This window comes from Sarcophilus harrisii, chromosome 5 (assembly GCF_902635505.1).
Source record: "Sarcophilus harrisii chromosome 5, mSarHar1.11, whole genome shotgun sequence".
Classification (NCBI taxonomy): domain Eukaryota; kingdom Metazoa; phylum Chordata; class Mammalia; order Dasyuromorphia; family Dasyuridae; genus Sarcophilus; species Sarcophilus harrisii.
Window position 1 is genome coordinate 84,316,242 of NC_045430.1, and position 25,211 is coordinate 84,341,452.

At 42.0% G+C, this 25,211-nt stretch overlaps 2 protein-coding genes across 3 annotated transcripts; one reads left to right on the forward strand and one right to left on the reverse strand.

The window, feature by feature from the left end:
• Nucleotides 1–338: 338 nt before the first annotated feature.
• On the forward strand, nt 339–18,722 carry CS (citrate synthase). Of its 2 annotated transcripts, none has more exons than XM_031941179.1 (11): nt 339–644; nt 11,143–11,190; nt 12,499–12,606; nt 13,375–13,440; nt 13,695–13,826; nt 14,109–14,297; nt 16,742–16,941; nt 17,233–17,362; nt 17,467–17,568; nt 17,804–18,013; nt 18,283–18,722. In XM_031941179.1, the coding sequence occupies exons 1-11, from the start codon at nt 357–359 to the stop codon at nt 18,451–18,453; spliced, it is 1,644 nt and encodes a 547-aa protein (XP_031797039.1). In that variant the 5' UTR covers nt 339–356; the 3' UTR covers nt 18,454–18,722. The 2 variants fall into 2 exon arrangements, with proteins under 2 accessions (XP_031797039.1, XP_031797040.1); XM_031941180.1 differs by lacking the exon at nt 339–644 and adding an exon at nt 1,188–1,250.
• Nucleotides 18,723–19,494: 772 nt separating this feature from the next.
• On the reverse strand, nt 19,495–24,185 carry COQ10A (coenzyme Q10A). Its single transcript, XM_031941181.1, has 5 exons — nt 23,816–24,185; nt 23,208–23,354; nt 22,415–22,607; nt 22,143–22,244; nt 19,495–21,593 (listed from the first exon to the last, which is right to left on the reverse strand). Exons 1-5 carry the CDS (start codon nt 23,941–23,943, stop codon nt 21,426–21,428), a joined length of 738 nt encoding a protein of 245 aa, XP_031797041.1. The 5' UTR covers nt 23,944–24,185; the 3' UTR covers nt 19,495–21,425.
• Nucleotides 24,186–25,211: the final 1,026 nt, after the last annotated feature.

Genomic DNA, 25,211 nt, shown 5'->3' on the forward strand with positions numbered 1-25,211 from the left:
ACCTCATCTTAAGGTGATTTGAGGAGTGATGTCATTAGCCAATGACGTTCTCAAAAGGGAGTCCTCCGGGGGGGAGGGGCAAGTCTGGGGGAGAATGTTCTCTGATGGCATCATAAGGTGGTCCCGCTCTCTCGTCTTTTTTTCCCCAGGTTTCTTCCAAAATCCTCAACCCCAGTGCCAATTGGGTCCCAGAGTGAGAGCCCAGATCCAAGTTCTCAGGCATAAATATAGACACCTATATGTTCTCCCCCTCCTTGTATTACCCTATAACGCCGCCAGCCCAATCCTTCCTGCAGCCTCCCCGTCAGCCGCCCCATCAGCCGCGCAGGCTCCGCCCCATCCTCCTAGCTTCGCCAATGTACGACGAGGGGTGGACCCCGACGTGGGAAGGTGGGGCCATGCTAATAAGCCCCTGGGAGTGGGCGGGGCTTCGGCGAGGACCCCGGGCAGGGCGCCGCCGCCGGTTTGTCTCCGCTTTCCCTCAGCCGCCTTCTTTCAACCTTGTCCACTCCTCCGCGCGGCCTCTAGCGTGGCCGCTGCTTCGGTTCCTGCCGTGGGTCCCCTCCTCCCTCCCTGCCCAGCGGCTCCCCAGACTGCCCGCCATGGCCTTACTCACTGCGGCTGCCCGGCTCCTCGGGGCCAAGGTGAGTGACTGAGGCGGAGCGCGCTCTCTCCTCCGGTTCGGGTGGAGGCGGCCGCCAGGCCCGCGCGCGCCCCCGAACTTCCCTGCTCGGTCCCCTCCCGCCGTCCTCTCGCCTTAAAGGGGCCGAGCCCTGGGCTGGGAGCCAAGCCGGGCCGGGGCGCCCGGGCCATGTGCGACCGGCCACTCCCCTGCTCTGCGGGGTGCGGGGAGCCAGCCATCCTCGGACCGGCGGGGCCCGGGGTCCCGTGATACGTGCGCGCGTGGGCCGGAGCCTCGTCTGCAACTGGGGGTCCCGGGGTGGGGGCTGAGACGGCTGTTGTCTTGCCAGACTGAAGTCCGGAAGCCAGATGTGCTCATCCTTTGCGCGAGGGCCACAGCTGCCGGGAAGATGCGCTTCTGCTGTTGGCTCGAACTTCCCGGAAAGGCTGGAGGCTTTCGTTTTGGGGGCCACCCTGTGCTTGGGCTTTCTCCCCACCTCCCACCCCCCTAATCGTGGGGGACTTGGGTTGGGCGGAATGCCTCTGGACGGGCCGGGCAAGAAGGTCACTGATCTTCTAGAATGGAAGAGGAGCGGGATTCTAGCCATTCTGCAGATGAGCACATTGAGGTACAGTGAAGTGGGTTATGCGCAAGGTCACGTTAACACGGTTAGCTCTGCCTCTTTTGCCGCTAGTTATGATCTCTACTATGCCGAAGCTGCTTCCTTTCCAAAAAGTGAAGCCGGGGTTCCTCCTCCTGAGTTTGGAGACATAGGAGCAGCTAGCAGTAGCAGTCCGAGGTCGAAGATGGGTATGACCTTAAGCTGGTCTCTTGGTGTCTTTGCAGGCCCATTTCCTCCTTACGTAAAATGAGAGGGAGTGGACTGCATGACCTCTGAAGTGACTTCTAGTCCTAAATCTACGAAACTCTTTGCCTCTAAAGCTCTGAGAGTTTTGTTCAACTTGTCCCAGGTTTCAAATTACCAGAAACTTTGGCTCCAGGTAGGTATGCCCTTTACACAGAAAAATTCCTGTGTTGAAGCCCTAGCCTTCTAAGGTAAAGAAGGGAATAGTTCTATGTATGGTTGGTTGTTCTTACCTTCTCCCAATAATTCAGTTTTCTTGCTAAAGGGAGATAAGTTTGGAGTTTTGTTCCTTTTGATATTGGGCATGGTTGGTAGTTGAAATTGGGTAGAATGGGTCAGTTTTACTTTGGGACTTTTTCTAGCTAGAAGATAGTGGTCAGTCTCTTGGAAAGTTTGATATTTGGCTATTTCTTACAGCTGCCAGGGGAACACTGAGGATACCTCCTGGGAAATTCAGGCTGTGTTGGCAGAGGAAAGAGAGACACTAAAATTAGCACATTCCTAAGCTGGTAACTTAAACTGGATAGCTTAACTTCACTGTAAAGAGAATAAAACTTGGGCATTTTCCTTTGCTTTGGGAGAGAAGTGATTTGGCTGGAATTTGGCTTTACTACTAATTTGGTTTGGGAGCCTATTAAAGGTTAACCCAAGGAGCTCAGGCTTAAAATTCAGTGGAGTTTTCTTGACCCTTAAAATGAACCACTCTGAGGAAGCACTGAGAACAGAGGTCATGTGACCCAGATAGCAAGTAATGTCTCCTCTTCCTGGAAAACCTTGCAAATGTTCAGATTGCTCCATCAGATGGGTCTGTCCTCTGCCTCAGTACCCCAGAGGTAGCTGAAGGATTAGTCAGCAGTCATGTGAACCTCAAAAGATCTGACCTCAAAGAAGTATCCCTTGACCTTTTAGAGTGTCAAGGTTGATATACCCTCTTCCACCATGATGCTGTTTCAGTTACCATTCCTGGAAGGTTCAGATGATTTCTTTTTGTTCAGTTTCGACTTCCTGGCAAGTATTTTAAATGATCCCATGGTACCATAGGTGTGCCAATTCTGCCTTGAGATTTTGACCTCATTTATCTGAAATGGTTTATGCCTAAAGAGTAATGTACATCATCAAGCTTTTCTTGGGTTTAAAGTAGTGATAAGAATCTGTGAGTAATTACTTTGTGATGTAATTATGCCCTTCCCAGGTACAACTTATTATACCTATGATACTTTCCAGGAAGTTGAGCAGGGCTTATAATTCACCTCTAGGCCCTTAAAGTAACTCAGTTGGCTCTGCCACCACTGTTACTAAAAAGAATAATTTCTTGGTAGTCAGAAAATAGTCCAAAGCTCGTTGTCTGTTGTCTATAACTTTTTCATTATACCTGGAACCTTTAAGTCCTACATGCCACAGTATTAAGAACACTAGTTTGGAGTCAGAAGAACCCAAAAATTCAGGTCCTGGTTCTGCTCTTTCATTCCGGAAGACAACCTTTGTTTCACAACCTTTTTTTTAAAATCTGTAAAGTAGGTTTGGATTAGATGACTAGTTTCTCTTAGCTCTAACTAAATCTGATCTTATGAATCTGCAAAGCAAAATCAGTACTGTGAGGTGAAACTTTGAAGCAAAAAGTATAAGGCTTTATTAGTCCATTCAATATAGGAATAGATTTTATCCCTGAATTTCCTTTTTTTTTTTCTCTAATAGGGAGAATTGGAAAAATGCTGATGTGGAGAGAAGAAATACAATGGCTAAATATCCATTCTAATCTTCAACAATTTTGATTATTAGCAATTTCCTCCTATATTGAACTGAAATCGAGTGCTGTACTTTGACCCAATTGTCCTGGTTGTACCCTTTTAATTCTTCCATATGATAACCCTTCAAATATTTGAAGAAAATTGTCATACCCTGCCTCCTCAATATTTTCTTTGCCAGGCCAAACAGTTGGATCAAAGGGCTTAGGTTGTTTTAGCAGTATATTTTTCTTTGCCTATTTCATAGATACCCTTTCAATTATCTCCAACTTTTCTTTATCCTTGGGCCCTGAACTTCTTCCATCATAAAGATAAAAGCTCTTGGGTTGCAATTAGAACCCTAATTCCTTTATTAAAATATTAATATATTTTATTATTAGTTATTATATGTATGTATGCATAATGCTGCGTTTCTTTTAGTTAATGTTGCAAGTATAGCTCTTGGGTCACATAATTTTGAATGTCACTTCTGAACTGACTTATCTAGCTTTATTCTTTCCATCTCTTTAAGGAACCCCCAAATAAAGCTCATGGAGCAGAGATTTGGAAACTAAGGTTGCTAAGTGTTTTGCGTTCTAGAAAGAAAAACTGAAGAGTAGCATTCTATTTGATTTGAATTTGGTTCCTAAATCTGGGAGTAAGAAGGAAAGTGCATCTCCTTGAAAAGACTTGGGGTCTGGTGCTTGGATGAACTTATTTTTGGATTTTTTTCTTGACAGACTATCAGTGAAACTTTTGGCAACAGATTACACAGCAAATAGTTGTGGAGCAACAGAGTAAACGACTTAGTGTGACAATGAATTCTATATTACTATAGAGGTTTTTAGATATAGGTTGAGAGAACTCTGAAAATCTGTGAGATTTCTTGTCAGTGTGTGACTGGCATGTAGAAGAGAGGGATTAGATTTGTTTAGACCCAGAGGGGAGACCTAGAAAGTGTAAGAGTAGCAGTTTTGGGTTTCGTAAAAGGACAGATTTCCTTTAAATTGTTAGTAATTCATCATGTCCAATCCCCATGTTGGGTTTTCTTGGCAAAGATAGTGAACAGGTTAAAGGAATTTTACCCAATGTCATACAAGTGTGTGACATGGTCTTGTCTGACTAAAGCCAGATTTGAACTCGCATCTTCCTGACCCCAGAACCCAGGGCTCTCTCCTGGGCCACTTCCTGATTTCCTTCCTAATAATTGAAACTATCTAAACGTGAAATGTGCTGGCCCAGTTGGTGCTGGATTCCTCCTCACTAGAGGACTCAATGTGGAGACTGGATGATCACATATTGCAAATGTCTGTGGCAAGTCTTCTTTTTTTTTTTTTTTTTTTTTGAGAATTAAAAGAAGTTTATTAGATATGTCAAGGTAGTAACACATTTATGGGCTTGTCACTGGGGATCAACAATGGCATCAAGGTAGAGCCAGCTTTACTAATGATAAAGATGATGATGTGATGAGATAAAAGTCAGTTCTAATAGGTCCATTTCAGCAAAAGGGGATGGTAAGTTGCATCTTAGTTCTATCCCAAGGTAGCAAGTATATGACAATTTCCAGGTACAAACAGACTCACTTTGTGATGATTATCAGGTAGACGGGATGATCCCTCCCCCCAACGTTTGCTTAAAAGCAAATCTGGGAAGAATGGGTTATTGAGTCAACATGGCTTTCAATAACATATTGATGCTATTGTGTTTCAATCTGCATTAGCTATAGCAATCCAGCAGTATAGAAATATAAAGTGGCAACTTACCATTTCCTGTCCAGTCTAGTTCATTATCAATGAGAAGGCTGCTCTCAATTTAGAATTGGGGTCAACAGACTGTAGAAAGTCCGATGGGAGGAACCTCAGAGATCATTGCAAGATCTTGAATGAAAATCTCCCCTATAAGAGTCCTGAGAAGATTAGCTTGAATTATCTCCAAGCAAGCAGGGAGAATTCACTACTTTACAGGTAACCTGGCTCACATTTGGACAGCTCTAAATATTAGGAAGTTTTTTCTAATATCGAACTTACATTTACCTCTTTGCCACTTCCCCCACTATAGTCTTCTACCTCTTTCATATGAAAGCCCTTTAAATACTTGATATCATTTATTATATGTTTCCTTGATGTTATTATTATTATTTTTTTTTGCCAGGCTAGCACCCTCAGTTCTTTCAATTGAGACTGCTGTAGCTATGATCTCAAGATTCATTTAAATATATATATGTACATATATATATATATATACATATAATCTTTATAAATCACCATTAATATAGATAATTGTTATTTGACAGCAATCATTTCACAATCCCTTCCCTCAAAACTGCCAATGTCTCTCCATTGCCCTCAGAGTAATGATCAAGCTCTTTAATCTGGCTTTGGAGATCTTCAATATCCAATTCTAATCTACCTTTATGGCTTGCTCTCAATTTTGCCAATTAAATTTCAATTAAATTCAACAAGTATTTACTAAACATTATGTAGAAAGCACTAGCATTCTTTCTTTCTTTTTTTTTTTTTTTTTTTTTTTTTATACATGACCAAAACATTATTTTGCTGTACAAAAAGAATCAGACTCTGAATTATTGTACAATTAGCTTGTGAAGGAAATCAAAGATGCAGGTGTGCATAAATATAGGGACTGGGAATTCAATGTAATGGTTTTTAGTCATCTCCCAGAGTTCTTTTTCTGGGTATAGTTAGTTCAGTTCATTACTGCTCCATTAGAAATGATTTGGTTGATCTTGTTGCTGAGGATGGCCTGATCCATCAGGACTAGTCATCATCTAGTATTGTTGTTGAAGTATATAATGATCTCCTGGTCCTGCTCATTTCACTTAGCATCAGTTCGTGTAAGTCTCTCCAGGCCTTTCTGAAATCATCCTGTTGGTCATTTCTTACAGAACAGTAATATTCCATAATTTTCATATACCACAATTTATTCAGCCATTCTCCAACTGATGGACATCCATTCAGTTTCCAGTTTCTAGTGTGGCAAGTCTTCTTGTATGGATTCTACTAGCTCACCCTAGTAGTCCCTTACAATTCTGAAATTCTTTTTACCTATATGACTACTTGTTTGGGATGTTGTAGAAGGGATCATCGGGCAAGGTTTTGGCCAGGTTATCTCTTTTAACTCTAACTCTTTCTAATCTTTTAACTCTGTGCTTAAAGAAATGTCTTTCCTAGGTTTGGTTATCTGAAATAGAGACTTGGGGCTTAATTGGTCAGACCAAGGTGTCAAGGAAAACTTCTAATCAACCCCATTGTGAAATACAAATGCTGGTTTAGTTCTTTGACCTGGTTTAAGGAGAGAAGAGCCTTTGTGCTGTCCTGATTTGCTTTTCCCCTAATGAAGTTGTTCTTCTGCCCTGGGAGCCATCTGCAGCTCAAAGCTTTCCTCTTTAATTGAATAAAGAGCTTTGCCTGCCTTGTTGGCTTGGGCAGGCTTGGCTTCCATCTTCATCTGATAAAAAAAAAGAAAGATCTAGATCCTGGTCTGTTCTGATAGAGAAACAAAAAAGAAAGCAGGGAATAGGCAAATGGGAAGAGCAGTGTGACCTCTTTACTTATAAAGAAAAGGTCTTAAACAATGGAAAGATTGTTTAAGTATTAAGGAGTACTTGATAGTGAGTACTAAAAGAGCTAAAGGTTTGTTTCTTTCTTTCTTCATTTTTTTATTATAGCTTTTTATTTACAAGTTATATGCATGGGTAATTTTTCAGCATTGACAATTGCCAAACCTTTTGTTCCAATTTTTCCCCTCCTTCCCCTCATCCCCCCCTCCCCCCCCCAGATGGCAGGTTGATCAATACATGTTAAATATGTTAAAGTATAAATTAAATACAATATAAGTATACATGTCCAAACAGTTATTTTGCTGTACAAAAAGAATCGGACTCTGAAATATTGTACAATTAGCCTGTGAAGGAAATCAAAAATGCAGGTGGACAAAGATAGAGGGATTGGGAATTCTATGTAGTGGTTCATCATCATCTCCCAGAGTTCTTTCGCTGAGCTGGTTCAATTCATTACTGCTCTATTGGAACTGATTTGGTTCATCTCATTGCTGGAGATGGCCTGGTCCATCAGAATTGATCATCATATAGTATTGTTGTTGAAGTATATAATGATCTCCTAGTCCTGCTCATTTCACTTGGCATCAGTTCGTGTAAGTCTCTCCAGGTCTTTCTGAAATAATCTTGCTGGTCATTTCTTACCGAACAATAATATTCCATAATATGCACATACGACAATTTATTCAGCCATTCTCCAATTGATGGGCATCCACTCAGTTTCCAGTTTCTGGCCACTACAAAGAGACCTGCCACAAACATTCTTGCACATACAGGTCCCTTTCCCTTCTTTAAGATTTCTTTGGGATATAAGCCCAGTAGAAACACTGCTGGATCAAAGGATATGCACAGTTTGATAACTTTTTGTAAAGGTTTGTTGTTGTTGTTGTTTTTTTTTTTTTTTTTTTTAATAGCCTTTATTTACAGGATATATGCATGGGTAACTTTACAGCATTAACAATTGCCAAACCTCTTGTTCCAATTTTTCAAGGTTTGTTTCTTAAAAGGATTTTTTTTATGTGGTTTTCCTTGGTGTAAGAAATGAGATTCTGTTTTCTCCAAAATTTCCATTAGAGTTGTCTCAAACTTCAGTAGGACAGTGCCAAGAGTCTAGCGGATTGAGGGAAATGACTCTTCCATCAATAAATTGACCTATTGGGTAAGGTGGATAAATGGGTGCCTGACTCACCTGGTAGCTACTATCATAGTACAGTGCCTTTCCACGTGGTCAGTGTCTGGTAATCAGGGCAGAGAGTCACAGCCCAGACACACTTCTTTCAGAGTTGTAGGGGAAAGGACAGGAATGACTGAAAGGTTTGTAATCTGTTCATTCATATTTTATAAAACTTAGAGCTAGTGTTTATGGAGATCATATAGTGATCTCTGCCAAATTAAGTAGGATGTAAATTCTTGCTCTGTCTTGGAGAACATCCCTTTTCTCAAGTTCTGTTTATTTTTTTCTATGTGGTTGTCACAGTCTATGAACTGGCAGTTGAGATCAACTCTCTGATATTTGTGTACTTTTCTCTGAGGATCTCTTTTTTTATGAGATTCTATTTACTAGGGAAACGGGTGTGTGTGTGTGTGTGTGTGTATATTTCTTGTTGCCTAATTGTAGGAGATCCCATGAACTTGTAGCACTGATTGTCGTTTCTTTGGCCCAGAATTCTGGAGAAATGATGAATTTTTGATAATCCAGCATCATCTCAACTCCATAAAAATAACCATGCTTTTGGGTAATGAGGCAGCATGGCACAGTGAATGACTAGCCAGATTCAACATTAGAAAGGCCCAAATTTAAGTCCCATGTTTGTCCTGTCACTGGCTATATGATCACTGCAAGTCATCAACCTCTCATGGTACCAGGGCAACTTTAATTGTCAGTCTGAATTAGGAACTGCATTTGTGTATTGGCTCTTCATATATTTATTCCTCCTGGCAGTCCTGAAAGGAGCTGCAGGCCCAGATGAGGAAATGGAGGTAGTCAGCTACTTTTGACACTAAAATAAAGGAAGCCTAACATGGATGAGTTTAAAAAAAAAAAAAAAAAAAAAACCACCTCTACTTGATAGACAAGCCTGGCAGGTTGGACTAGATGACCTCTAGGGCCCTTTCTCATATATTATCTTTGTGATGGTTTTGTGAGGGAACTAGGGAAGATGGAATGAGACTAGTCATCAGAAGATTGTGATTGGTCAGAGCCAATTTTAAAGGCTTCCTTCTAGCCTTATGCTTGGTAGACTTGTCTTTAAAATTCCCCTTTGCTTTTCTAGAGCTATAGGATTTAATATATCTAAATGGAACTGAGCAGGATAAAATGAGATGGGTTAGTTTTTCTGGGTCAGTTTCTTCACCTGTAAAAGGCAGAATACAAATTGATGGACCTTGGAGATCATTTCCAGCTCTAGAACTGTGATTTCCCCCATGAATTTGTAGAAATGGCCATATAGGCTTTATTTCCTCTTACCCGGTAATTAGTAACAAGGGCCTGAGGACAGCAGACTCTGGTTTACATTCTATTATGTGGAGTCCTGTACATATATAAGTGTATGCAAAATAAGTAAAAGGAAATTTAGGGAAGGAAAGATATTGGGGAAGACAGTATAAAAAAATTTTAATTAAGGATTTTTCCAGGTAGGTAAGTATGACTAGTGCAGAGGCAGGTGGAGTGCTACCTATGACCTTGAAAAAAATCCACTTAACATTTATGAACCCCAGTTTCCTTATTTATAAAATGAGGACATTATACTTATCTTTAAAGTACCTTCACTTCTGACAATTCAATGGCTATGCGGTGCTTAGAATGTCTTACTTTAGCTAAGGTTAATGGAAGGATTGTAGCTTTAAGTATCTGTTCCCTTCATTTTCTCCTCCCATCTTACTTTGGAGCTGAAGTTAATCCAGGAAAAGTTAAAAGAGACATCTGAATCCATTGGCTGACAAGATTCATTGTCTTACAGCTGTTACTCTGGAGAAAGAGGTGCCAAAATATACTTACCTACTATTGGTAGCAGTGGGCATCTAGTAATGTAGAATATTACAATTACTGCCAGTGGTCAGAGGGAGGGGAAGAGGATATATGAAAACTGGGGGGGGACAAGGCATCAGTATAATCTAAACAAAATTGTATTGCCTTTCTTTTAGACTCACATTGATAGAAAAGATGGTGGATAACGGTCTTATTTTGGAAGTGGGAGAATAAGACACAAAGAAATGTTGAAACAGCTGGCTAAGCTGGGGTTGTCTTGGTGAACTTGGTACTTTCTTTTTAAGTATATGAGAAATAGTGTTATAGTATCCTTGATACTCTTTGGGCAGGGGGAAAATGTCTAGCTTCATTTTAAATAAGCTTATCGAGGAAAATGTTGGTAAAGTATTAGTGCTCATTGGTTTAAAAAAAAAAATCCTAAATACTAAATTTTCATTTAGGCTCAAAGGTTGGGGCAGTCTTCATACAAGTTTAAAACATTCTCAGATGACTTGGCTGTCTAGATTCCTCTTTTCTGTCCTGAGAGATTACAGGTGTTTTTGTTTTTCTTGAAAGTAAAAGTACTTTGAGAATTGAGCTACTAAGGATCCTTTTTGATAGAATAAGTGGTCTCTGGAAGACATTTTTCTTTTATCTTTTCCTTTGCAGGGGTCTTCAAACTACGGCCCGAGGGCCAGATGCTGCAGCTGAGGACGATTATCCCCCTCACCCAGGGCTATGAAGTTTCTTTATTTAAAGGCCCACAAAACAAAGTTTTTATTTTTACTATAGTCTGGCCCTCCAGCAGTCTGAGGGACAGTGAACTGATCCCCTATTTAAAAAGTTTGAGGACCCCTGCCTCTAAAGTTTAGAGGTTTGAAAACAATTCTTCAAAGGGCTGCTTTCCACTTATGGGCTGTCTTTAAAAGGCTTACAGTAGATTATAGGAACTAAGGCTGTTTTACCAACAGCACAAAGGACTTTGCTATACTTGCTTTTCTCATTGCAATTGCATAGGAGTATTGACTAGTAGGTTTTGGAAGTTGACTTTTGATGAGGCAAGCTAGCCACTAGCTCTGTTCTTTTCCATATTATGCTTCCAAAAGACTTCATAAGTCTAGTGTAACTGGCCCCTTCCTACTGTATGCAGCAAAGCCCTGACCTGGAGCCCAGATGACAGAAACTGCCTCTCTTCAGTGAATACTAATAGGGCTGTGACTGCTTCCTCTGGCCAAGTACTTTGGTGATAGTTTGCTGATTGGTCAGGGGATAATTTTTTTACATTTTTTCTTGTTTTCTAGTCTATTTTCAGTGCCAAAGTTGACATCGTAGTCTGGTAGGAACACTTTAATACTGAGTTCTCACCTTTTTTTGGTTTTTGTTTTATAGAATGCATCCTGTCTTGTTCTTGCTGCCCGACATGTCAGTGCTTCTACAGTAAGTCTTGGTAAAGGTTCGAAGATCAGTACAGATTGGAGTTGGTGGGTTGGGGGAGATAAGGCAATACAGCTCCACTTGATCATTATTGATCACATTAACAGGAAGTGGAGATTACATGAATGAGCTTCATATTCTGTCTTGTATTACTTCCCTATGGAGTATGAAGTATGTCTATGACCTCTTTTTGACACAAAAAAAGGGCTGATTACTTTGTAGCAAGTTGTGGCCCCTGATTTTCTTAACATCAGTTTTTTCCCTTGGATAATTGAGTGTAAATGGAATTTTTAAAAAATTCGGCCACATTTTAGATGCTTTTTAAAATAAATATTTATATATTGATTCATTTGAACTTACTATCTTTATGTGGTGTGAAATGTGGGACTAACCTTTTTGCCCTATTTGTTTATTTTTCTCAACTGCTTATTGAACAATAATTGCTTTCCCCCAGTGTTTTGTAATCTTGAGCTAATCAAACATTAAGTCTCTTATTTTAGGCTCTGTATTCTGTTCTAATGATCTTTTAAGGAATTCATAGATAGTTTTTAAAATAATTATTTAGGTTATATTTTGAAATATAACATGGCAAATTCTGATTTTTATTTATTCCCCTTGACCTTACTGGTTTGGTTTTATTTAAAGTTGATAATTTTATCTAATTCTGTAAAGTATCCCATTATAATTTGAGTTACTTTACATACAAGCTTATGTGAATGAGCTTCATATTCTGTATGTATTGATATTAATCAATTTAACCTGATTGCCTCAGTTTCCTCAACTGTAAAATGGGAATAACAACATCCGCCTTGCTGGAATGTTATGGAGGGGCAGCTGAGATAATATTTGTAAAGTGCTTTAATACAGTGTCTGGCACCATATAGGTGATATATAAATGCTTAATCCCTTTCCTTTCCCTTGACCCTCAGTTTCATCATCTGCTTACTAGAGTTAATACTTCTATAAAGTCCTCACTGGATTTCTTTGCTGAAAAAGCTCTTGGTAAATCTTAAGTACCATATAATTATGGGATATATATATATATATATATAAATAATTGCTTGGCTTTATTTGGAAATAGCCTTTCTCTTTATTCTGGGAATGAAGACTAACTTCAGAGAAATTACACAAGAGTTTAGGGTAGGGAGATCAAATATTCTCTATTGAAATGTGTCTTGATTTGCTTAGTTAAATCAGTTGCTTTGATAAATATGTTTCACTTCTGAGAGAGGAGGGGTGGGCATTATTCTATATTTTATGATACAAGTTCATTAGCTTTCTGAGTGTTAACTTCTGCATCTTTCTTCCTAGAATCTCAAGGACGTACTCAGCAACATGATACCTAAGGAACAAACTCGAATCAAGAACTTCAGGCAGCAGCATGGCAAAACTGTAGTGGGGCAGATCACTGTGGACATGGTGAGTGCTGCATTGGGAGAATCAGTAATTTCTAAAAAGATCCATCCCTATGTAACAGCCTTTAAACTAATTGAAGCCAGGGGCAGTGAGGTGGCACAGTGGATAGAGTACCAGCCCTGAAGTCAAGAGGACCCGAGTTCAAATCTGGTCTCAGACACTTAACACTTCCTAGCTGTGTGATCCTGGGCAAGTCACTTAACCCCAATTGCCTCAGGAAAAATGAAAGAAAGAAAGAAAGAAACTCTTTGAAGCTCCTAGACTGGAAGAGAAATAAATTTCTTTTATTGCTTTGCCCCTTATACCTACCTCTTCTTTGGAATTTCTGCTTTGCTTATGAGATGATGATACTATCTGCTGTAAACTTTGATATCTTCCTGTGCATTCAGATGTGGAGCAGTCCGGAAAACCACTTTCTTCAGTCATTGTACCCCAATCCTCATCCTTTTAGAGATACTTTCCTTTTGGGAATTAGAGGTAATGCTCCTACACTAACGTTCAGTAAAAAGAACAGAGAAGCACCTGGAAACTGGAGCAATTGAGGGAACCTGGATAATAGCTTCTTTTAGCTGACTTTGGGTTCTAAAGTTAGGCCTTCTTTCCCTTATCCCCTCTGCATTTCAACTCCATCATTCTTATGTGGAGACAGTGTTTTCCTTCCATCCAGTTGATGGATCTGCAGAATCACTTTGGTCTCTTTTACATAGCTAAGTGGAGGAGGGGAGGGAGTTTTCACAGAACAGCTCATTTTGTTTTTGCTTATCTCTTTAGATGTATGGTGGCATGAGGGGTATGAAAGGATTAATATATGAAACATCAGTTCTGGATCCTGATGAGGTAAGAACTTCTCTTAAGTCACATCATTGAGTAATTGTGCAGAGATATGGATGAAGTGCTTTTTGGAAAATATAGAAATATGGTCTTTCTTATTGAGGATCGTATTAGAAAAGCTAAGCCAAAAGTAGGCAGGTTAGAATAAGCAGACCCATCTAATCTTAATGTGAAGTTTATAACACTGCAGGACTTGGTGTAGTGTCTTTTCAAACTGACAAATCCACAAGGGTGTAATTCTCATTCTTCCTTCTTTCAAGGGTATTCGTTTCCGTGGCTACAGTATTCCAGAGTGCCAGAAGTTGCTCCCTAAGGTCAAGGGAGGGGAAGAACCCCTTCCCGAGGGTTTATTCTGGCTGCTTGTGACTGGACAAATTCCAAATGAGGAACAGGTAAAAGCAGGATAGTTTGTTACCCTTCCTTCCACATACCCAGGCAATACACTTGGCTTTACCCCTCCCCCCCTTTCTCTTTATACCAGACACTTAATCCTGCTCTGGGTGGTTGTGAGGATAAGACAAGGGACGGAATTGAGTGCAGAGATCTACTATTTAAGTGGATTGGGTTGAGCTATCTTTGACACTATTTGGTAAACTATTGCTATCTCCTCTTTTTATCCTGTTTTTACTTTCTTTCCATCCCCAGTCTTCTGCATATTGTTTCCTTATCTCCAGGTGAGCTGGCTTTCCAAAGAATGGGCAAAACGAGCTGCTCTTCCCTCCCATGTGGTCACCATGTTGGACAACTTCCCTACTAATCTGCATCCGATGTCTCAGCTCAGTGCAGCTATCACAGCCCTCAACAGTGAGAGTAACTTCGCTCGGGCTTATGCTGAAGGCATCAACCGGGCCAAGTACTGGGAGGTAGGAAAATCAGTAGTGTGAAATGAGGTTGGAGGGAGGTGAGAGCAGGTGAAGGAAAAGACTTGTTTGTGGGATTGGGAGCCTTGGAGGGGTTAGCTTTTCGTGAAACCTGCCAGAGGTCTGAGTAAAACAGCATCTGTGAGCCCCTGTTCTTCCTCTTCTCTCCTCCCTGGCATCTTCTCTTTCCTAGTAACAAAATAATTTGTTACTCTGCTTCTGCTATTGGACCAAAGCCATCTCTTTCAAGTGACCAATTTCAGTCAACCGCAATTCTGAGCATTCTCTGGCCTTCCATGAAGAAAAGGAAAATGTAAGGGAAAAGAGCCCAGAAGCAAATGGCCTGTATTTCTGAATAAGCTCTCAGTTGCTTTAAGTTACATTTCTCTTTAAATTTAAATTGAAGTTTAAATTTCTTTTAATTGGAAGGTTTTTTTCATATGGTTATTAATAGTTGGGATTTCTTCCTTTTAAAAATTGCCTATTCATATCCTTTGACCATATATTAATTAGGTAGGGGGTGGCTCTTATTCTTGTAAATTTGAATAAGAAAGGAATATTTGTAAAGAATTTACTCTTCTTCCCCCCCCCCCCAACTGTTTTCTTTATGGTTTTAGCATTGGTTTTGTTTTGCAAAAACTTTGTAATATTTATGTAATAAAACTTTTTAATATTTATGTAATCAAAGTTTTTATCCACTTTATCTTCTGTGAATTTTTTCTCTTATACAATATGAACACTTTCTTTAATAATAATTGTATCTTAGTCATGTATTCATTTGGAATGTATACTTCAAGATATGTGAGGTGTTGGCTCAAACTTAATTTTTGCTAGATTGCTCTTGGATTTACCCAAAAGTTTTTGTCAAATAGTGAGTACTTATACCCCTACCTGGGTTTATCAGGCAACTAAGCTATTAGGGTTATTTACACTGTAGGTTATAATTGTGTTCCACTGATGGACACTTTTTTTTTGGACACCTTTTTTTAATTAGTAGAAAATGGTTTTGATAATTACTGCTTTGTAATACAGTTTGAGATCTATTGCTACTAAGAACCCCCTTCCTTCACTTTTTTTCATTCTTGATTGAATCGAGATTCTTGATTTTTGGTTTCTCTGAATAAATTTTATATTTTTTACCTCTATAAAAAAGTAATTTGATATGTCAGGGAAGAATTTTAGTAGTACGCTTGACATTTCTGAGCTTTAGTTTCCTCGTTGATAATGTGGGAATAATGATACTTGTCCTTCTACTATTGTTGTAAAAATTAAATAAGATGATATACATGAAAGTTCTTTGAGAATTTTAAATATAAGATGGTATTGTAATCTTGTACTCCATTCAGTGCACAGAACTGAATATGGCATTCCATGTGTTGTAATGTAGACAATTACTTCCCTTGCTTCAATACTATCTATATTTCAATTAATGCAGCCCAAAATTATGTGAAATTTGAAGAGGGGTTTTGGCTACTATCTATAATTCATATTCGTAATTCATATTAATCTTTGTTATAAATTAAGCTGTATAGTTTAATCATTTTCAGCCTAAGTAGTAGACTTTTTTTATGTTTATTATCCAAATTTAATCTTACTAGGTTCAACTGATCCTTTTAGGACAGCCAGAGGCTGTTTTTGTCATACAATTTTTATGTTCTTTCCCACCTAGCTTACTGTCATCTAAAACGATCAGCAGTACTTGTTCTATCATTCTACTTTTAGGTTCCCTTAACTATCAGCCAGCCCACATTTCTTCATCCTCTCCATAAGGATACAATGAGCAACTATAAAATGTTTTTAATTTTTCTGAAATCTAGATATTATCTCTATAGCATGACAAGACTAGTAGATCCATGCTGCCTCCTAGTGATCATTACATTATTATAATACATTACATCATTAGTTTCAAAAGCTACCTTTTTTTTCCCCAGACATCTGTTCAATCTTCAATCTGTAGACCTAGGCAAATCATAGGTGTTGACATTGACAAATGATTAAATGAGTGAGACTAAGTTTATCATGAAACAACTAGAATACAAATATACAGTAGTTCAAAAAAGAAGCAATGGTATACTAGGTAACATTTTGATAAGCTCAACAAACCCTATTAATGCAAAAATATAATTGTGGAATAATTATGGTATAGGATGTCATTTCTTGGCCCTCACTTAGTGTTAGTGAATGAAAACTAAAGCATAATTTTAATATACTGCTTATGATACGTTTTGGCACATATGTTGAACAACATGTTGCATTTGCCATTTCCAATCACATGAAGTTGTCTTCATTTTTTGCAACTTAAGTACATAAGAAAAAGTTAACATTACCTTCAATGAAATCATCTTAGTTTCCTAGTCTCTCGGGATGAAACCATGGGGATAACTACTGTCTTTATATCTAGCTCTCTTTAGTTAATACCACCTTTTCCTTCTTTTCCCCTTCCCCAGCTGATTTATGAGGACTGTATGGATCTCATTGCCAAGCTACCTTGTGTTGCAGCAAAGATCTACCGGAATCTATATCGAGAAGGCAGCAGCATTGGAGCTATAGACACCAAACTTGACTGGTCTCATAACTTCACCAGCATGTTGGGTTATAATGATGCCCAGTTCACTGAGTTAATGCGCTTATACCTCACAATCCACAGGTGAGCCAGAATTGGGTACCAAGTACCCAGGAACATTCCAGGAAAAAGTGTTCAAAATTTTACTTATTACTCCAGGAAAAGGACAGAAGGCAAGAATAAACCTAAAATGTGGATCTAGGGATTATAATGGTTATTATACCCCCCCAAAAAAAAAAAAAAAAAGTTGAGGGAGTCAAAATAGCTGCCCCAAGCAACAAGGTCATCTTTTGCTTTCATTCATTGTCAACACCCCCATCCTCTGTACACAGTTATTTATGGATACACTGACCTGATTTTCTTTTTTCCCCCCAGTGACCATGAGGGTGGCAATGTAAGTGCCCACACTAGCCATCTTGTGGGCAGTGCTCTTTCAGATCCCTATCTGTCCTTTGCAGCTGCCATGAATGGACTGGCTGGACCCCTTCATGGACTAGCCAACCAGGTAATATTCTTTTAGCTTCTGACCCTTGAACTTTCAGCTCTTTCCATTCCTAGTTTTCAAGCTATCTCCTACATGTTAACTTTCCTCTGCCACGTTATCCACAGGAAGTACTCGTCTGGCTGACACAGTTGCAGAAAGAAGTTGGCAAAGACGTGTCTGATGAGAAATTGCGTGACTACATCTGGAACACACTCAATTCAGGCAGGGTAAGCAAAGCATTATAATGGCAAGATGAGAATATCAGATCTAGACTTTCTAGATGAGAAGAGTTGGGTAGAAGAAAATTAATTACAGCTTTCCCTGGCATTTGAAACAAGAGTTGAGAGTCTGCCTAAACACCTCAGTAGGTTGATGATTTCTCATTGTCCACTTAGAGAAATTTGGGGAAGAGAATGGGAGTTCTTTCCTAAAAGGTACCGATTAGTTCCATACCATTTGTAGGTGGTCCCTGGTTATGGCCATGCTGTTTTAAGAAAAACTGATCCACGATATACCTGCCAGCGGGAATTTGCCCTGAAACATCTGCCTAATGATCCCATGTTTAAACTGGTGGCTCAACTCTACAAGATTGTACCTGATGTCCTTTTGGAGCAGGGCAAAGCCAAGAACCCTTGGCCTAATGTAGATGCGCACAGTGGGGTGCTTCTGCAGGTAAGAGCCTCTCCTACTTTCTGTTTCTCTTCCTCCCTGATCTCACTTGTCATGACTGGCTGGACAAATTCTCTAGGCAGTTTTCCCAATTCTCTTCTACATGCTTCCCAATATTTTTCCAACAAAATGTCCAGATGTTTTCCCTTCTAATTTCCAAGTTGTCATGCCTCTCCTAGCACTATCCATCTTTGATTTATTTAAGGCTTTCTGTTGATTATCATCACTGGTCCTCATCTTAAAACTTTTTTTTTTCTTTTTCTACCCTGCAGTACTACGGGATGACAGAGATGAATTACTATACAGTTCTCTTTGGGGTGTCACGGGCGCTGGGGGTGTTGGCACAGCTCATTTGGAGCAGAGCTCTGGGCTTCCCCCTAGAGAGGCCCAAGTCTATGAGCACGGAAGGCTTAATGCAGTTTGTAAGCTCCAAGTCAGGGTAAAGATGGGGACTGGGCTGGGCAGGGAGGGGGGAGAGAATGCCTACCAGAGTGAGGAGACTTAAGAGAGACAGTACATACTTTTTTGTTTTTGTTTCAGGGGGCCTTTAAAGATTTAGGATTAAATTATATTTGAGGCACTGACACTAAGTTTGAGGTTATTTAAAGTGTAAATTAAGATTTAAAAAAAAAAAACAGATGAGACTATTTCCCCTAACTAGTCAGTCCCTCTTCCCTGCCCAATGTAGGAATTGTCCATTGACTTGTAGTTTGAACAAGACTAATACAGATCTGGGGCACGATAGGCCCCCTGCCTCATCTACAGCAGAAGTCTAGTGTATGCCCTGCCCCAAAAGGGTCAATGCTGGTTACAGGGAATATGCATTCACTTCTTTATTTTGGAGATTTAGGGTTTTGTTTTACTTTTGCCTAACCCCACCTACCCACCAATAGGCCAAAAACCAGAATCCTGACCCCTAAATCATTTTCCATAGGAATCATGTTGGAGTGTCAGCACCAACCCCAAACACATTACAGCCTACTATGCCCTCACCCACTCCCCACTCACACACTTATATTAGTTGGCAGGACATTTTGGCATCCTCTGCCATCAGAGGCAATAGCATTTATTAGGATGGCACCTGGGATTTGGACTTTTTTTTGGTTGTTTTATTTTTCCTTCGAAAGGTCTTGGGATACCTTACCTTTCACTATTTTAAAGGAACCTTCATGCAGACTTTATGTACTTGCTACTCCTTGGGCCGAAAAAGCTTTGGACTTAACCATTTTGGGGGCTTCTCTTAACTTTCATTTTGTACATACCACTGGTTTTAGCCTCTCCACAGTCACAGTCTCTCTGTCTCTGACACCCCCTACCTTTAGTGTGAACTGTGTTCACATCCAGATAGACAGAATCAGGCTATAAATCTCTAACCACTTCCCTCCACCCCCCATACATATTTTAAAGAGCAGGGGCCTGCAAATGGCCTAGAGCATGCTTGTCTTTATGATATGCCCACAGGGATAATTTTTTTTTAACCTGGAAGTGAAAATTACTTGAATGGATTTGATCCTGTTAGTATTAGACCCCAGGGCTTAGGGCATTAATATAAATAACCACACACACACACAGCTCACTCCCCCAACCAATCTTGTCCCCTCCAAATTCCCCCCCCATGTGGTTCATTGTTTAAAGCCCCATTTGCACAGGTTTTTCAGTGATTCAGAATGCTCTGCTGCCTCTTCCAGAAAGGACTGAAATACACTCCTCTCACTGTGTCCCCTTCATCCAACCTCTCCAATCTTGCCTGTGTTTGTGTGGATCCCTTGTCCCTAGAACCAAGCTGTTGAGATGGACACACTGTCTATGAACCCCTGGGTAATTGTCAAAAGTCCTGTTGCAGACTTAAGGTTGTTCTGTATAAACGCAAAATAAATGTTTTTATTAACAAAGCTGGGTCTCGGCGTCATAAACCGTAGAAGTAAGAAGTAAAAAGTAAAGGCTTATTGATGTCTGATTCAGGGGGTTTCCTTCCTTTGATATCAAGGAGAAGACACTATGGGTTTTTTGAAAAGGAATCCATAATTCATGTTTTTTCAACTGATATAGTTATCTTATGTAGTGAGGCTATGAAGTTCTGTTGAACAGAAATTCCACCAACTTCTTTCCTGACCATCCAGCTTACTGAGTGAAAGGAGTTAAATGAATGGCCTTAGGAGTGAGAGCTGATAGTTCTGTTGCATTGCCAGAGAATGGGGGAAGGGAAGAGGCCTCTGGTACACAAGAGTGTTTTAACTTGGGTGGCAAATACTGTAGTGCTTCAAGTTAACTTCTTTTAGCCAACTCTTGTGAGGTTATTATCATAACCACTTTTATAGATAAGCAAACTGAGGTTTGGAGAGCTAGGTAGTGTTGGAAATGGTACTGGAACCCAGGTCTTCCTGTTCACAGTGGGGTTTCAAGGTGAATTTTCTAAGACCTTTTTCTAAGAAAGTGTCCTTAGGATTCTTTGTCATAATGCCAGATGCCATCACACACACACACACACACACACACACACACACACACACACACAAGTAATGGCTCTTGTTCCTGGTCTGGATCTTTTCTTAGTTGTGCTGCTAGCTCCCAACTCCTTCCCCCCACTAGGTTCCTGCTACAATTGACCTTCTGAAGAGAAGCTATAAATAGTGAAGAAGAGCCTGGATAGTGAGCCTCAGCCAGGGGAATGTGGGACTATAGTTAGCAGGGACACTGTGTCCAAGGATGATGTTGTACAGCTACCTTTTTTCCCCCATGGCGTTCTCTTCCTGCTCTGTATTCCTTACCTAAGAAGCATTACAAAACCAAATTCACACAATTGGTTTATTGGCTCTTCATCAAAACACTCAGCCCAGATGGAAGAAAAGGTCAGGCTTAGAAGTAAGTGCAGCTTTACTCACAGCCTCCCCTCCATCCTGGAAGGGGGAAAAGAACTGACATTCTATACAGCCAGGGGTTGGGGGAAGAATTTACATTTTTGGAAAGCAGGCTTCAGGTAGAACCTCAGATACCTGGATTCCAAACTGGAAGTTACTTTTCCCTCATAAGTCTTCTTTATCAAGATAATAAGGACTGCCTCATCCCCTTAGCTCCTTAACCAGAGAGAATAGTGTCTGGATCTATTTATCCTTCCAGAGACACTGAGGAACCATAAATTTTAGGGAATAAGTCCTAGCTAACAAGATATAATCAAAAAATTGATGATCCCAGCAATTGTGAGTCCAGTTTTTGGGACATTGGCATATAAGGTTCAGTTCCTGGAGTCAGGCTAGCCAACTCTTCCTTACCCCTCAGTATCTTCTCACCCCAAATTCCCAAGTTCTCTCTTCCTGGAGAGCCAGAACTATTAGGGCAGGGAGGTAGACATAAACAAGACTTGCCCCAGAGGGTGGAGCTGTGGATCAAACCAAATAAATAAGTTACAAGGCTGATATCAAGTATGGTGCACCTCATGGAACATGAGTTCACGGGGGATGGCCGTCTCCGGCCCAAACTTCGTGGCGGCTCGACGTTCAAAGGCAGCAACATTTTGTTTAACAACCTCATCAAAGAACATGGTGGCCAGCTGAGAGTGGAGCAGTGATCGAAACTCAAAGGAAATCTAGCATTGAGAGCAAAAAGAGAAACAGAAGCTTTCGCTTTAACTTGGATACCTTCTTTGAATAAATTCAGAGATGCAATTCTTCAGAGCTTTTAACCCCCATAGTTCCTATTCAAAAACACTTTGCAGTAGATTGAGCCAGAAGTATGACTTCGAATACAGAACAGTCTCCTTCCTAGGAAGCATACCAGCTTAGTCAGGAATATAATAGCAATTGAGTTAAATGCCTTGCCTAGGGTCACACTGCTAGTTAAGTATCTGAGGCTGGATCTGATTCCAGGTCCAGCATTAGTAGAAACAAAATCTCTGATCAGAGTAAGTAGCCTTAGAAAACCCAATTTAATTACTGCATTTTAAAATTTTATGTATTTGCCAATTAGATTTTAATCCAACTCAATCTGTACTAGTGAGTTGATACCTGGCTCAGTGGTAGCTGAAATTTAGCATAGCACCTGGCACATAATAAGCACTCAGAAAAATGCTTGCTGAATTGACTTGGAGCTAAAATATGACACCTAGCTACTGTTTCCCAGCCACACCTTAACTCACCGAAAAGTCTACTGTGCAAGTTCGGGAGTAGGCAGGAAGACCAGGGCTGAATCTCCAGATGGTCTCTAAATGGTTGAAGAGTTTGCCATCAGTGCAGACCGCCTGGTAGGAAGAAGGGTTGTCGATGTATGATTACACTGGGTAAAGCTCAAAATGTGAAATTTCAAAACAAACACTAAGTCAATTTAAGGTTATGATTAATAATGGAACAGAGAAGTGACTTGTCACCTCACTGCCCCTGCCCTCAAGTTTCACAGGACTGTGTGTCTTACCTTAACCATATGAGGTTTGACCATGGAGACAGCCGAGGTGTAACGTTCCACAACAGGTGGGAAGCCAACCTCCAACTGGGCCTTCAGGTAACCTTTTCGGCTGGACACCACTATGGACTTCTTACACCAAGGCACAAATTCCCTGTACTCCTGGACATTGGACACCACCTCATACATCTCCTGCATTGAGTACCTGGGGGTAATTGGGGTGGGGTGGGGTTCAAAGAGAGGGGCCAAGGGCCTAGGCATTGGGTCCAGTGCCTGCCAACTTACTACTGACTGTATACAGACATGTATACACAACCCATCTATCCCAGGAATTTGAAGATCATCTGACCTCCCCAAACTACAGGGATGAATTCCCCTTATTCCAGATCTAAAGAACACTGAAAATCAGGCCAGTGTGGCACTGAAAACTGGAAAAGGGTTGGTTATATGCTCAGGTCACTGAGAAACATGCTAAGGTCTTATGGCAAGCAAGTCCTGTCTTGACCTCTGATAAGTTCGTAGAGGAGAGAGGAAACGAGAGTAGGAAAATGGCATCAGTGCCCTGGAAGCTGAGAACAGAATAATTTATTTCCAGAGGGGTCAGTTATCTAATCGTTTTGTCCGCTTTCTGGCTAGTAGTCAGTGAATCGGTATAAGGTTATGCCAGGTGAGCAGGAGCAAAGGCATAGCCATTGTGAGAGACTGCCACAGATCCGGGTGGGCTACCCTTGCTGGCTCAGCTAGCTGGCATGCTTTTTTTTTTTTCCAACACCGGGGGTTAGGGTGACCGGCAGGAGAGTCTCACCCCATAATCCTGCGTTCCGAATACGCCTTGCGCTTGTTGGTGAATGGGGAAGCTAAGCCCATAAAAGAACGGCTGTGGGAAAGGCCAGCCTCGGCCCCCAAGGCCTGGACAGCTCTGGGCAGCAAGAGGCTGCAGGAAGGCAAGAGCCTGGGGAGGAGAGGAAGGAGGCAATGTTAGCCTGCCCAGGCGGGCTGGTCGCAAAGCTCGGGCCGCCCCTGCAATGAGGGTCGACTACAAGCAAGACCGCACGAAGGGGCGTCTTCCCAGGGGAAAGGTCAGCCGAACGAGCTCCCCGCTCCCCGCCCCCAGCACCAGCTGCAACCCGCCGAGCCCCCTTGCCAAGTGGTCACGAGTGCTAAAGGTCTGGGGCGGCTGAGGACAGGACCGGGGGAGGGGCTCGGACGCCGCCTGGAAGGGGGAGCTGAGGCGCGGGGAGCCGAAGCGGAGCCCCGTGAGGACAATCAACACCCGGTCCGGGGCCACGCGGGCAGCGCTCGGTTCCGTCGGGCCCAGTAGGCGAGCTGCGCGGCGGGACGGGGCACAGCAGCCGCGCGGGTGCCCCTGGGTTCCCCTAACCCGTTTCGGCTCTGACGGGAGAGCGGTCTCACCTCATTGGCTGCAGCCCTCTTAGAGAGCCTGGGGGCGGGGCGGGCTGCGCGCCCGGCTGGAGACAGCGGCAGCGCCGAGCCGCCGCGCGCGTTCCAGCGGGGAGCCGCCGCGCGCCCGCCATCGCCATGCGCGCCGCGCGCCGCGCGCTCCTGCCTTCTTCGCCCTCTCCCCTAGCAGCGGTCTTGCCCTCCCTGACCCTGCAGGCTGGGAGCGGCTGCCGGGTGAGGAGGACGCCCAGGAGCGAGATCAGGCCTAGAGGGGCAAGGGGGTTGTACCTCCCAACCACTCCTCCAGGTCAGCCCGCTTGGCTGAGACTGAAGCCGGCGGCCGCTGCAACTCCAATTCGGGTCCCCGGGTCACGTCACGCCGTTGCCATGCTACAGAGGGTGGGTAAAAGGTGGAGGAAAGGCGACGCTCGCAGAGGCTTCTGGGGATTGTAGTTTCGTAGGCTTATCGCTTAACAGCTAGGGGTTTAATCTAACTGTTTCCACGTGGGACACGTTGCTCTGTTCTAATTTGCTGGAAGCCCATGATGCCATTTAACTGGATTTGGAATTCTAGGTTTGCTGTGGTAATTCAAATGAAAGCTTACACCTTCGGGTCTCCTTGTAGTTGGGTTTGATGTCATTGAGGGGGTTCTAGTGGCAGTGAGAGAGTTGTGATCGGAGGCGCAGGTCCTTTGTGAAATAATTCAGGAACCCGAAGAGCTTTAGGTGACAAAAATGGAAGTTTATTGTTGGATGAGAAGTCAGCTCTGCTAAGGACTGACTTCCTAGTGGCAAAGTCTTATTAGGGAAATGGAGGCTGGCACTGAGAAGAGAAGGTCTTCCCAGCGGGCAAGGTCCTGGCAGCTGTGCCACAGAGGCAAAGCAGCCTGCTTTGGACATTCTGCCAAGAACGAAAAGAGAGCAGAAGCTTATTTTATGAGCAGATCTTGGGGGGAGGGGAGGAAGGTCTGGGGCACCTTGAGCTGATCAGACCAGGATCTCCCAATTGAAATTACTTTGAAGGCTTTTTCAGCCTGAATTTTAGTGATCCGGCTATCAATGGAGGTGATTTGCCTTAGAAATGGCTCAGCCTGAGACGCTCTCTCACAGACTCCCACAGCCTGGGAGACCAAAGGGGGCAGAATTTCATAGTGTTAATTTTACAGATCAAAAGGGAACACAGTTTCACACTCCATTACCATCACTTCATTGGATTAATTATTCACGCTCACCTGCACTTTCCTGCTCTTTGGCTGGTCTAAAGCCAAGGGGAAACTAGGGCTGCATTGCTGGTGCCTGTATGCAGTGGGAAACTAGCCTTCTCCTCCACTGCAAGCTCCAGCGGCTTCAGCCCCGGGCTAGCCCAGTGCAGTGCCGAGGCAAGGCTAGCCACAGCTTGGTACCCTGG